Source organism: Aulostomus chinensis, chromosome 22, assembly GCF_037954235.1.
Source record: "Aulostomus chinensis isolate RoL2024-O1b breed Wild chromosome 22, RoL_Achi_v1.0, whole genome shotgun sequence".
In the NCBI taxonomy this organism is placed as follows: Eukaryota; Metazoa; Chordata; class Actinopteri; order Syngnathiformes; family Aulostomidae; genus Aulostomus; species Aulostomus chinensis.
The window spans coordinates 5338290-5352767 of NC_141341.1; the positions used below are offsets into that span (position 1 = coordinate 5338290).

Consider the following 14478-nt stretch of genomic DNA (forward strand, 5'->3'; position numbering starts at 1 on the left):
AGAGTATACCTTTACGTCATTTTTGCTAAGCGAAATCAAATGATCCCGCTTTGTTACGTTTGTGATCAAGCTTAAGTAATTATAAGAATATAAATGAATTAGCAGCATGCTAAAGAGAGGCAGGTGTCACTGTGCAGTTGTGTTTGTGGAGGCTGCGGTGATTCTATTGATGCCGATTGTGAAATAGCTCAAAGTTTCGCTTCGGTTCACTTAATGGGTTTGAATAATGTTGTAGCTAAATTTAGCTGGGTTTTTTTTTTCAGTTTTGTTTTCCTAAACACTTTGCATACACTTTGTTTCTCCACTCGGGTCCTATTTATATTATTGTTTTATATTTTTATCAGCTGGTATCTTTTCTTTGCTATTTGGGTATTGAACTATTTTCTGTCCACATGAATAAACGATGTTAGTTGGTTCTGTTAGTTCATCGTCTGATGGTTTTTAAACGGCACACGTCAGTACCATGGAGAGCAAGTGAGACTGATGGCGGATGGATATACTGGCATTATCTCGTGTGCATCAGATGAAATACAACAGCTTTACAAAAAATGTTTTACATAAATTAATTTTGTTTAACAAAAATTTTATGTTTGTTTATGTGCGCACTTTCTACTGTGTACTTGTTTGAAATTTTATATTATAAAATATAATGTATATTTTATATATTCTTCCATATATATATATGTATATATATACAGTATAAGAATATGGTGCACTTACCAGCATATATCTGCAGATAGAAGCCTTGTTTCTGAAACATTAGTAAAGCTACATTAAAAAAAGAATAAATCAATGTCAGCAGCACAGACATTTTTGTCAGATGGCCTTGTGAGTGTAGACGTTCATGGAAGTTGTCTCAAATAAAGAGGGCACTAATCTGTCTGTCACTGGTCTGCATCAGTGCATCTGTTTTAAACCCTGCTCTGCTGAGGAGGGCCCTGTGTGTAGATTGAAATGGCGCCACATGCGTGATGGGTTTTATGTGTTGTGGAGCGTGCTCTAATTGTATTTTTATTTCTGTGGAGCACCACTCATCTCGTGCTTCTGCAGCCAAACTAATGGTATTAGATAACTGGGATGTTCTGTCATGCATTTCCCCGATGCAGCTGACTAGTCACTGCTGATTTATCCTGCCTTGCTCGTCTCCTCCTAGAATTCATCGCACCTGACTGGATTACAGGCTCCAGTTTAGAGAAATCACATAATTAATCCAGTCGGGAACAGAATTTTTATGCTCCCCTGACCTCAAATAGGTGCGACTGGGTTGATTTTGACTTCCCTATTTTCAGACTGCCACTCCATCTGTGCATCTGTTTCACTCACCTCCTCCTCTTCGTCCTCCCCCTCTTCTCTCTCTCCTCTACAGGTAATGCAGGTGGTGAGGGAGCAGGTCATGCGTGCGCTGACTCTCAAGCCTAATTCCCTGGACCAGTTCAAGAGTCGTCTGCAAAACCTGAGCTACACAGAGATCCTGAAGATACGTCAGTCAGAGAGGATGAATCAGGAGGACTTCCAGTCGCGTCCCATCCTGTGAGTGAACCAGTCACTAAATCATACGTGCTAGAAACCTGCACGCGCTTTACACCACACTGTATTGACCGAAGGATCCCATAGGAGCTCGAAGGGCAGTAAAGCTTCTTCACAGCAGCCGTTTTTGAGATGAAATAGGAAATAAGCGTAGGTGTTACTAATGGCATGCTAACAGAACAGAACTGCAACTGCTGCAACACGTGTCCACAAACTATTACGTGTCAAAAAGCTGCAAATTAGAAAGTGTAAGAGTGAATACCGCTTTGTTCCTGCAGGTGTTGCTGCTTTGTTGAGATTCTTTGAGAAGTTTCTCACAGTATAATCAATCATCTCTTGCTGTTTATCAATAACTCCCTGATTAGTTTCAGTCCTGGATTCTTAAAGGATCTTATGACCCAGAATGAACCTTGTGGACGTCTCAAATGGACTGGATCAGGGTTATCGGTTGTTCCCAGAATTAAAACTGGAAGCTGCCTTTAGCCTCTGTGTTGTACATCTATACATACACACACACACACACACACACGTTTGCCTTGATTACAACAATACACCAGAGTCTCCTGCACAGTTTGAACTTCTTGATGTCACGTCTCAGCAAAGGAAAACAGATTGCTACTTTAGTCTTTGTTTTGTTGTTGCGTTTTCCTCTCGTCACTTACCCGACTTAAACAAGTGCACAATCTATGCACCTGAAAGCTGCGGTCGTTAATACAGTGGCAGCTTTTGCATTTTTGCTTTTGTCTGAAGATAGAAAATATGCATTAAGTCCAAAGGATATTATCAGTGAATACTCCATTATCAAGCCTGCAGCTCATTAGGCGGGAAGAAGTGGTGTGTGATGGATCAGTCATCGACTGATCACGGATGCAGACCCTCTAATGGAGAGCATTGTTTTGTCCTGCTTGTATTTAATGGAGTAGCTAGCACTACTGAAAAATCATTTCACCAAGAGAGCTTGACCCTTTGAAGAGTAATCAATGCTGAGCTCAGGGATTATTAAATCAATATTGGAAGGGTAAAGACTAAACTTTTGCAGCCAATCAATTCATGTGGTCCAAGCACTTTCAACACTTTTGATTCTATTTCCTCAGTTTGTTAGGGAGATTATTCACATTAAAGGCATCATTTGCAAGGTCCTTAACTTTGGATTCACTGATGCAGATGTTTCAGTCCGGATACCTGGGCAAGACTGAATATCGATCCAGTAGTAATGTTGAATTTATTTTATTTAGTGTGGAAGAGACTGGCACCATCAAGATTGACTTAAGTAAGACTTTCCCAACATTTTAAAACAAAATAAAACACATGCTAGTATTGAATTTCAATTATTATGAAAATAGCAATTGATTACCTCTCAGAATCCAGCCTCCAGGTCTACCAGCACACTGCTGATGCATGAAATAGTCCGATACCACAACATGTGGTTGAATAGATTGGGATAGTTGTTTATTATAATATCTGATCGAGCTGTTTGATCCAATTCTGGATCGGTGCATCCATTTCAAGAAACGAGAGCTGCTTCCTCTCGTCCGCCACTTTTGCTGCAGCTGCACCAAAGCGGCACTTAAACTCCTAGAAGATGGAGATTCAGTTTGTTACCCAGGATTTCTCTCAGGAGCTCTTTAACCTGCAGCTCTGGATTAACTGACATTTGCTGGGGTGAGGAATCTACCTCGGATCATTGCAACTTTTCTTTTCCTCCTAATGTTCAAACTTTTATCGATTTTTTTTAATATACTTTTGCAAATACACCAAACATACGTCAAAGCCTGAGTGTTGCGAGGGTAGAAGATGAATAAAAAGGTACATTAGAGCCTAAAGGCACATCAGAACAGACTGCAATATAATGGAGGGAAATAAAAGATGGGGAGCAGCGCTGCTCGAGCAGATAATATACATAATTCATGTGGACTAGCGCTGTGTGCTTCACATTCATATGCAACACATACATGAAGATGCATGAATAAATGACAGCCAGCCAAGCAGCAGCTGGAGCTGTACAGATTTCTACAGATTTCTACAGATCAGCCTTGTGGGTTGCTGTATAACATAATTTTGTTTATGTGTGTATATGCATGTGTATCTCTGTGTGTTTGGCACGCACAGTGTCACATTCCGTGTTCCCTCCTGACTGTCATAATCCCTGAGATTTGGCTACTCGGATGAATATTACAGACTGCTGGGAAAATGTCATCAAAATCATGAGAGTCTTAGAGTACGTTGAGATCGCTGTTGCCTGCAATACTGGACAGTTGTGTTTTACAGGATTCAGATAATTGGCTGCAATTTCTAATGTGTGTGTGTGTGTGTGTGTGTGTGTGTGTGTGTGTGTGTGTGTGTGTGTGTGTGTGTGTGTGTGTGTGTGTGTGTGTGTGTGTGTGTGTTCTCTTTAAAGGGAGCTGAGGGAGAAGATCCAGCCAGAGATCATGGAGTTGATCAAACAACAGAGGCTCAACAGATTGTGTGAGGGAACCTGCTTCAGGAAAATCAGTAGTCGCAGGAGGCAAGGTGAGAGTGAGAGAGAGAGAGAGAGAGAGAGAGACACACACACAGACACACACACACACACATTTACAAGCCACATATGCCTGAAAATCACAGCTCTCTATGCTCAATCTGAGAGAATCCCTCATCTCCCTCTTTGCTTTCTAAAGATCCTGCAGCGGACGAGGCTGCTGGGGTTTTGTCAGGATCACTCACCTAACTTTTTCTTGCTTGCTTCTACACAATCAAGACATGCTGCCACTTTTACTCATAGCTCTGTCTTTCTGTCTAGAGATGCACAAACCCACCTCCCATATATATGGTATGCAAAGCTGCGCACCGACAAAAAACATTGTAAACACGCATTTATATGTCAAGACAAACTTCAGCAAAAGCTTCAAGAAAATACAGGAAAGGAACAAAAGGGCAGACCTGCTGTGTGCGCTGAAAATGTTAAAGTAGTGTGTTTTCTACTGTCAACTAACTTCCAGTCGAGTGACAGTCAAAGGCTGAAGATGCTCACTTTTAAGAACGCCTGATTTATCTGTGGTACCATTTAAGTTCCCCTCCAGTCAGAAATATGCTTTTCTTCTTGTTCCCTCAGCTGAATCTTTGAGCGCCTCCATGCACAAGTTGTATGTGCAGAGTTTGACACTTGAATGATCTACGGAAAGTGAAAAGTTTTTCTCAACGAAAGTCGGCGAATGGCAAATGATCTCCAAGTTTTTTGTGTATGCGTCTTTGATTTATTTTATTGTACATATTAATGATAATCCTTCTCAGTGAGTCAGTAGACAGGGAAACGGATCAAACGTAGAATCCCAGCAGCAAGCTAAGACAGAGCTGTGCAGGGATCTAATATCGTGTTTCACACTCGCTGCCACAAGAGGGGAGGAGAAGCAGCCTGTATAATGTAAGATACAGCTCTTCACTCAAAGTGGATTGAATCTGCTTCAGGCCTGATCCCTTCACTCTTATGTCCTCCCTCTTGCACTTTACTTCACCTTTCTCCCCAGCTGCTTATTCAAATACATCAAGGTGGCAGGCTCTGACGCTGAGGTGGGTTTGCTCTTATTGCATTACTGTCATCAGCTGCCCGACACCAGCTGGACATTCAGTCATTTAAGTTACACCGCTGTATCAGTCACCACTGACACCTGTGTTTCCTGTCATTCTATTAGCTGGATAATAGTTTGTCATGCAGCCGTTCTTGGTCGAAGTTTCTCAGAGTGACTCTGAGCAAGAAAGGGACAGGAAATGGGTGAGGAAGGGTGGTTGCTGACCCCGTTGCTGGGTATGACACATGAAGCAAACCCTGCTACATTAGCTGATGACCCACTTATCTCCTCCCTGCTCTCTGCTGGCAAAGTCATTCGACTTTCCTCTCCAGAGGTGGCAGAGGGGCACACATTCATTCCTCAAGTAGAGGTAGACGTGCAGATACTCCTGCATGAAAAGACAGATTCAAATACTGATTCAACCTATTTAATTTAGTAAAAGTAAAGAAGTTCCATCTCTGAAATGTACTCATGTTATAGTATCGAGTGGTTTATTTCTGCTCCTTTTCATCCTCCAAGCTTCTTGATGTTTAGCAGACATCTTGTTCTTTTTTAAGTGTTGGCAATGGGCAGATTGAACAAATAATACATCCCCTTCATACTCTTGTCTGTTAATCGTGTTACGTTGCTCGTCATTTTTGTCAGTCGTGCATGTAAACTAAAGTAATGAGTTCGATTGTAGAATTTGAGGAGTAAAAAGTACAGACTTGTGTTCAGATGTTGTCAGAAAAACAGTCAAGTAAAGCTCAGATACATTGAAAATGGAAATGAGGAGGATGATGTATTTGTAACCTCATTACTTCCTACCTACATTCCTTCTCCTTCACATTCTCTCTCTGTCATAATCAGTGTCACCTCTCTCTGTGTCCCAGAGCCATGCAGCCAAATTAAGTTTAGCAGTATGAAAGTCTTCCTCCGATCAAAAACCAGCGCAGTGGCTGAAACACATGGAGGCAATTGTTATGTGTGTTTGCTTACAAGTATTTACCTCGCTGGTAGTGTCAGAACTATCTGATATCAACAGGTCAATCAGGAAGTTCAGCCCCACATGCAGCTGCGTATGAAGTCATTTGTGAGAATAGTAGTCTGTAGAGTTCTTTAATGTATTCCAAGAGCCAGCGGTCTGTAGGCGAGCCGTCTGCCGTCTTTGCCTCTGAGGACACTCGAAGGAGTCAAGGACATGCTGTTTCACCACTCTGCGCTTGGAACTGCTGCCCCGTCTACCATTATTCATTCTCCTCTCTGCTTTATCTTTGTGCTAGTGCATGTTACTCCCTTCATATGCTTCTTTCTCCCTCTATTCCCATCCCTCTCTTCCCTCCACCCGTCCTAGCCTCCCTCTCCTCTCCCAGCCTTTGTTCTCATGCTGGTACTTAAAGTATATCCCTCTTCTGATAGCGAGAAACTGAGCTCAAAAAAACCAAATAACCCCTATAGCAAGTTTCAAATTCACTTGGTTTTCACAAAAAGGGAGACGGGAAATGCAGACTAGGTTGTTGCATACATAATGCTGAGACAAATTTCTCAATCCTACTTATAAGATAGGTTAAAAAAAAGACTTAGAAACTTTTTTTTTTTAATGTGCCGGACTACCTTTTACATAAATGGCCCACTCCTCCCAACCTCCCACTATTCCCTCAGCTTCTTGTTTGACTCTCTCCAAGTCCTTTAGCCCGGAGGAACTCGAGTACCTACATCAAATATTAATTTAGCTGACTTCAGAGTGGCTGCAAAGTGCCAGTGTGCCCATTACAAGAGGATGCTTCTCTGTGAAAGCCAAGGTTGATGGTTTTTGAAGTTTTAAAGAATGAGCAGTACCTGTAAAATGTTTTAAGTGCAGGGTCCTGGCAGGTAACAGCACTTGGGGTACTGGGGTGCTGGGGTGCAGGAGCGGAGGGAAGCAGGTTTGGCCTTTGTAATTGCTGCACTGTAGCAACGTTTGGTATCAAATGGAGACAATTCTGGTTGAAATGATACAGAACAAGAACAAAACTGAATCAGAGATCCTCAGGAAAAGCAGAACATATGTGCTTGTGTACAGACGCAGATGCACAAGCAGATTAACAGTTGATGGCGTCCTCTCCCAACCTCTCCCCCCGTCCTCCTCCTCCAAGCCGCCACCACACATCTCTGTCTGCTCCTCGTGGACCGGTGCCACTCTGCACCAGCGTTGCACCGCCAACTGTCTATTTTCAGCAATTAGGATTTGGACTGTGCCATCCAAGCGCACGCCAGCCAGACCTCCCCAGTCTGGACCCGCTCACTGCCAGCTAAGCTCAGTGCCCACATGGACGGGGAACCACTGATGAACAGCAGTCACACCACTGAGGCTGACCAGCACGTTCCACACACAGCTGGTCTCTGCTGCTGCTGCAGGATTAAACCAATTAGCCAATTATGTGTTCTTAAAACATGATGATGTCTGTGACACGTTTACTGCCTTTACAGCCGTTAAAAAATATATTTTAAATGCTTTGCATTAAAATGTGGACTTGAAAGCCACATGCAGACAGATTTAATGCAAAATGAGACGTGCAGCAAAGCAATAATGTTATGCATGAATTCCACTAATTTGCTTTAGTGCTGCTTATTAAAGTACTAAAACATTTTGACAGCAAGCTGCCTTGTGATGTCGACTATATTTATACACGTCTAATAAAAGTCTTAAAGCCTCCTTTCCTGCATACGTATAGCCAACTCAATTACCCTATTATTATTATCATTATTATTATAATTAATCTTTATAGAATTACCAAAATGATAAATGACTGAATAGATCTCTTTGACATAGTTACAACAAGTGGATGTGTGCTAGTATCACTGACATTTATTAGCTCTCATTTTTCTGTGTTTCATGTAATATTTTCGTGGCCTTGGTGTAGAAACACTGTGAGTGGTCATTGAGAGCAATTAGATATTTAACATTACAATTTCATCATTCAAGTCGTAAACAGACCCTTAGAAATGAATGTTAAGCATGTTTTTACCTTAAATCTCAGACACGTGACAGGAGGCCTGGAGCTTCTACTGAGGGCCTGCAGTGAGTTTGTCCAGGATGTTGAAACCTCAGTGAAGGCTCGGTGTTGTTTCAGTCAGGCAAACCCAGTCTGGCTCAGACACACGCCTGTTGGCTTCTCTGGAGTCTGCCATTACACACAAAAAAAAAAATCTCCCTCCACATTTTTTCGCTGAACTTGGTGAGGGGGCGGAGCCTGATTAACCCAGATCCACTTAACGTTGTGAAGAACTGCATCTGCTCTTACATTGGCTCTAGTGGCCAGCGCTCTTTGAGTGTATCTTGCTGTTGCAGTGATGAAGGCCAACTGTTGGTTTCAGCGCCCATCATCATCATCCCTCCCTCATGTGGAGCATCGTGGTCCATCTGTATATTTCCCTCAAGGCTGCGGGCTTTTAATTTTTTAACAGACTTTTTTGCTGTGCTAATTTTCTCTCCTGTTGATGACTCATGCAGTCCCATATGCCAGCCCCTGACTCATTTCAGACCTCATCTAAATCTCCCCCACCCCAACCCCACCCCACTGTCTGTTTCCTCCAGATAAGTTTTGGTATTGTCGTCTGTCTCCGAACCATAAAGTCCTGCACTATGGAGACCTGGAGGAGAGCCCTCAGGGAGAGGTGCCCCACGACTCTTTACAGGACAAATGTGAGTATTGCGTGAAATTATGGAAATTTTTAATTTGGTCGGACAGTTTTTACTGTCTAATTTACCTCAGTAATTATTTTTGCTTGTCTTCAGCACAAAATGTATTTAAATGTGTATTTTCTGAGCGCCTGCAGTCTCTGCTCTCTCTGAAGACACTGGCCAGACTGTAGCTGCGTTTACATGGACGACAGTAGTTTGCCTATTGACCTAATTCCCAATAAACAAGTAACCATCAGTTGCTTGTAGGAGATTCCATTCACATACCTGCTCACACGAGCCATAATCCAACATGGTGTCGATATGTTGGTACATTCTACGTCAGAGTTTTCTGCCAGAGTTTGACCTGAAACATTTTTGTCATCTTGTCACTCGGATGTTTTCAGTGAACCAAGTTTGTGTCATCCACTGGAAGCTGGACTGTGCATCGTAAAGCAGCTTGACTACATTTCATGTGACAAAAATGCTGCAAAAACAGTTCAAAAAAATAAAATAAAAATGAAATATGGGGCACTGCAGACTGTGACTAAGATGGGAGTGCTCCAACCTTGTCCAGGTTTGCCTCGTCTGCCTCATGTAATATCAGAATCTTGCTGTCCATGGTAACGTAGCCAGTGTCTGAGAACCATCACGGGCTGTTAACACCGGTTTTACTCTCAGTTTTACAGTGACAGACTTTGGCAGGATCTGAACCTTTAATCACTTGAACAAGCTAACTACCCATCTGGGACAACACCATCGCTGTTGTGCTTTGTAGTGAAGTCCCTCCTGTCCTCTCTGCAGTGCCTGTGGCTGATATCAAAGCTGTTATCACCGGCAAAGACTGTCCTCACATGAAGGAGAAGGGAGCCCTGAAGCAAAACAAGGTGTGTGTTTGCATGTGGACACGTGCAGACGTGTGTGTGTGTGTGTGTGGGTAAGTGGGTGGGTGGGTGACTGGGTGTGTATCTGGGTGAGAGAACATGTTTCTGTGTGCGTGAGAGTTGCATAACATGATGTCAGTTACATAATTTGGCTTTGGGAAATAACACTAACTTGCATCTTAGTGCAGGGCACAGAGAGACTTGTCCATCAGCATCGTGTGGATATAAATCACAGAATAGTCCTTTAGCTGCAGAAGCAAATCACCACTAAAACCTGCTGACATCCTTCCTCCTGTGGTTAAGTTTAAGAGCGAGGGAAGGGAGAGAGGATGCACACACATCCAAAACCAGAGAAGTTGGACAGGTGCTGAGCTGAAAGTACGAAAGCATTTAACATCGGGAGGTAGCCACGTTGCTGCGTCTTGTGATCTGCAAAAACATCAAAAGGTCACAAGTCTGAACAGAAAATACAGAATTGGGAATTTAAGGCCTCAAAAGCTGTTTTCTCAGTTTCCTAAACTCAAAAGTAACACGCCATCGTGCCCTCTGAGGCACCTTAACCAGGACAAAAGAGCCATCTTGTTTCCATCAGTGTGCACATCAAACCTTCCTCTCCTGTGCTTTCCCCCTGCGAATCTCTTGCCTGCCCCCCCCCCCCCCCCGCTACTCTGATATATTACATCTTGGATAAATTGCCCTGAAGACAAAGAACCACACCTCCTCCCTGCTTTGTCTCCTTTATTAGCTTGTGGATAAATGCAGGTCCTGGAAAATGACCTCAGGCGGGTCTGGGGTGTCTGGCGAGCTTGTCCCGGCGTTGTGAATGAGAACACGACAAGCACATTTCATTACTCACCGGTTCAAGGCCCCCCTGCTTCCAAAAACTCCCAAAGAGTGACCAGTATTTTAGTGCACCACAATAAATGGGAAACTTAATGAATCAAGCATCGGAAATTATGGGTTGTTTTTTTGTGTGTGTTTGTGTGTTACAGTAACACATGAACTTGAATCACTAGCACAGCTGCTGGTGCGTGGTGGTGAATGCATGCTTATGATTTATGAAAAGTGCATTTGGTTTGGGTTCATTTGGGATTCTGGAGGTGTTTTTCACGTGGAGGCTTTTGAATTTTTCCGTCTTTGTAACGTAATTTCAGGTATTAAATCCCTCACGCATTTGTTTTCTAAAAAAGATTTCAATGATGAAAAAAATTCCAGACGCTAAAATTGTCTCTCTTTTTTCTGCTAGGAATAGAGGTGGCGTTTTGGAATCTCGTCGTTTCCCTATAGAATTTGCGTTTCGTCATCACCACGTCTTTTTTTTCCCTGGGCTGCTTGATCTGAGACAAATCCCTCCCTCTCAACCGCATCGTTTAAGCTCTCGCTCACAAAATACACCCTAGGCTGCAGTCCCAGTTTCTGATTGTGTAATTACCTGCCGCCTTAGTAAATCTGACGCTAATTTCACGCAGATTGCAAGCGTGCAATGTAATGAATCACTTTCATGTATGTGAATTTGGCTCTCTATGTCCTTGTTCTGTCCTCATACTGTGTGCAATTTATTTTGCACAGCAGGCCATCGGATTTTGAAGGAATGTGCTAGAAATCATGTCGTATCCTCAGCTCCCCGGTATGACACATCTAGCAAAGGCATCCGAGGTATTCCTCTCTTCCTGTTGTGTCGCTCAGCTGATGTAATAGACGCCAACCTGACGCGAGGACAGGAGGGGGAGGTGGCAGTTTTCTGATGTAAATCTCACCTGTTGCTTCACCTTTTTTGACCCCAACTTCTCCATTCCTCCCTCTCGTCTGTCACACTCTTCTCTCTCCAGGAGGTGTTGGAGCTGGCCTTTTCTGTTCTCTACGAGTCGGACGAATATTTAAACTTTATTGCTCCTGACAAGCATGAGGTAAACCCACGGTACCAGACCCTGCAGTTGTCGACAGTGTCAGTGAACATGCGTGAAACCACAAAGACAAAGTTTGGCCTCCTTGTGTGTGATTGTAGACGAGTGTAGAAGTGAGATTATATGCTTGAAATGATCTCTGCGCATTGAAGTTGACACGCAGACAGTGTGTGAAGTCAAGCTGAATATCAGGCATTGTGTTTCTGGGTGCTTTTTTCTGTCCATCCATGCCACGCCACATCACAGTCGGGCCTTGAGGGGATTTTTACAAAAATTCAAGCCCACTTCTTTAAGATTTTTTGTGAAGATGATGCACATTATTTCCCTGATGCTGGAATCCAACATTTTATAGAAGTTTTTATTGAGGACAGCTGGGTAGTCAGCTGGAGTCTGTAAGCTCTCTGCAGCTCCCGTTATCTGGGATCAAATTCCGATTAGTGTGTGAAAATTATTTGGGGAGTTTGATGTCTCTCTGAATGTTTGTTTTAAATTGGCATCTTCTCATTTCTCTGCAGTACTGCGTGTGGACGGATGGTCTAAACGCCCTACTGGGTAAGGAGATGACCAGCGATTACACCAAATCTGACATGGACACCCTGCTCTCCATGGAGATGAAGCTCCGCCTCTTAGATCTAGAGAACATCCAGATTCCAGAAGCCCCGCCCCCAATTCCCAAAGAACCTAGCAACTATGACTTTGTTTATGACTGTAACTAGGCGAACGACCCGCGAGCCCGAACCTACCCTGCACCTACTGTACTCACTGGACCAACCCCACCCCACCCCAACGCCCCACCCCCTTTTCTTACAAACTGGAACAAAAATTAAAAAAAAAACCCTCTAATATAATAATGAACTGTGATTAAACAAAAAAGGATTCATGGAACTGTTTTCCTCTTGCGTCTTGCTAGTCCTTTATGAGCGAGGGTGCATATCGGTAGGTTCACTGCACTTGAAGGACTCGGGGTCGATGCAGCTCTTGACGTAGTACTTGCTAAGTCATCAGGTTGCCATGGAGAAAAGAAACCAGGAGGTCATTTTTTTCCCAGTCACCCTGTATCTTCTTCCTCACTCTCCTTCTGTGTCTGAAAACGCTTCTTCTTCCTCGCTGAGGCGCCTGCTGTTGGGTTTTTTTTGTTTTTTTTGTCTTTTTTGCTGGAGGATTGTCGTAGACGAATGCTTAAAAAATTCAATTTGATTCAGCTTCCTTGTTGTCTTTTTTTTGTTTATTATTTTTCCTCAGGGCTTTTGTGTGAGGACGAATGGGTGCAGGGAGACAACAGGCGGTTTTTGTGTTTTGTTGGCGATGTTCTATCAGTATTTCCTGTCACATTCTCACCAACAGTATTTTGTGGCAGCTAAATGTTTCCCCAAGAGACCGAAAAGAAAGTTAAAGTACATTTTAAGTTGAGTACTTCCTGATGTTACATCAACCCTGCTTCACTTATACTGAAGACTGTTAGTTGACTCTATTTTGAAGATTCCAATGTTAATGTTATTGTCCCTCTGCTGCTTATGACATGTTGTACACACCTACAAAAAAACAACCGTAACATCATTGACAAACACACTCTCTCTCTCTCTCACACACACACACACACACACACACACACACACACACACACACACACACACGCACACACCTCCCTCATTTGAGTCTCTCATAACGACTGCTGTACACAACATTCCTTAGCAATATTGAGTTCTTTTTGTTCACCATTTGTACGATGGTCATAATTTAGTGAATTTTAAATTTGTGAAACTATTACAAAGAGGACATTTTGGTCAAGGGAAATTGTTTTTGTGTTTGAGGACTACATGGCCACAAAATTGAAAGTTTATGTGTTTTTTTTTTAATTTAAAAACAGATCATGGTTGTTATTTCTAGTATGATTTATATATTTTCCCCTTCCTATTTAATACCCACAGGTGTTTTTTTTTTCTTTAGATATTTTTCAAAGCCCCACAAAACTGCTGTTTACATTAAAGATTTAAGAACTATAACCAGATTGTGCATTTCCTCTTTTCCTTCAGAAAACACAATGTTGGTGTTTAGAACCTGAGAAAGAACCGAACTAAGATGTCGATCCGTCTGCGCAAGATAATATAGCATCGAATGTTGTGCTGGCAAATAATTATACCTGGGTGTAGAAGTTCAACCCCACCTCCAGTAAAATGGATGTTTTTCACAGCAATGGGGGGGATACGGGAAGGTGCATTTTTACACACCAACTAATCTGCTCAGCGTGGAAATAATTAGTGTCTTTGCAGAAATTAATTGGCTCGTTGACAGACACCACCAAGTCCATCATGGGTGCAGACAAGAGGTGTCCATCCTAGGAATTTAAAACAGAATCAGTGAATTTTATGAAACTATCATGTACATATGATATCCACCCTTTCTGTAGGAAATAGGACTTGGGCCACAGAGCCCCCTGAACCTACTCAGCCATGCTGCTGTCAAATCGTAGTCGTTGGATCATGTGTTTTTGTCACTTGTATGTGAACACTCAAAAGCTCCCATCTTAGCTTTGCTCCAGCCAAAGGTGATTATTCGTTCCCTCATTGACAGTCCAGGGAGGAGCAAAGACACTTGCTGGAACACTGAAGGCACTTCCCCTCATACATCACTTGACAGCCAGGGAGGGGAGGGTGTCACAGATTCCCTGCCTTCCTACTGCCATCGCCCCTCCAGAGGGTTCAGGTTCATCCGCCGCAGCAGCATGAAATGTGGTGCAAACTTAATGAAAATGCCACCGCAGCCTCAATCGATCATGTTCACAGCTGTCACTCCTGAGGAGCTATCCCGCTGTACCCAAATACTGCGAGTCTCTGACCACACACATCTGCTGCTTTCAGGCTTCACATCCACATTCAAGCAGTGGTAGAAGACATACACGGTAACTTTACTTAAATATCTGTAGAAATACTAACACAAGATGTTAGCAATCTCTCATAAACTGACGTTAAAGTAGAGAA

At 42.9% G+C, this 14478-nt stretch overlaps 1 protein-coding gene across 7 annotated transcripts in view; it reads left to right on the forward strand.

Annotated features, from left to right (window-relative positions):
* elmo1 (engulfment and cell motility 1 (ced-12 homolog, C. elegans)) overlaps nucleotides 1-13517 on the forward strand; it is a 109620-nt gene extending 96103 nt beyond the window's left edge. For all 7 annotated transcript variants that reach the window (XM_086192665.1, XM_086192670.1, XM_086192669.1 and 4 more), the window contains 6 exons: nucleotides 1367-1530; nucleotides 3926-4038; nucleotides 8629-8736; nucleotides 9517-9599; nucleotides 11426-11503; nucleotides 12016-13517. In XM_086192665.1, the coding sequence (XP_086048791.1) occupies nucleotides 1367-1530; nucleotides 3926-4038; nucleotides 8629-8736; nucleotides 9517-9599; nucleotides 11426-11503; nucleotides 12016-12216 (747 nt within the window). In that variant the 3' untranslated portion in view covers nucleotides 12217-13517. The remainder of the gene's footprint in view (nucleotides 1-1366; nucleotides 1531-3925; nucleotides 4039-8628; nucleotides 8737-9516; nucleotides 9600-11425; nucleotides 11504-12015) is intronic.
* Nucleotides 13518-14478: the final 961 nt, after the last annotated feature.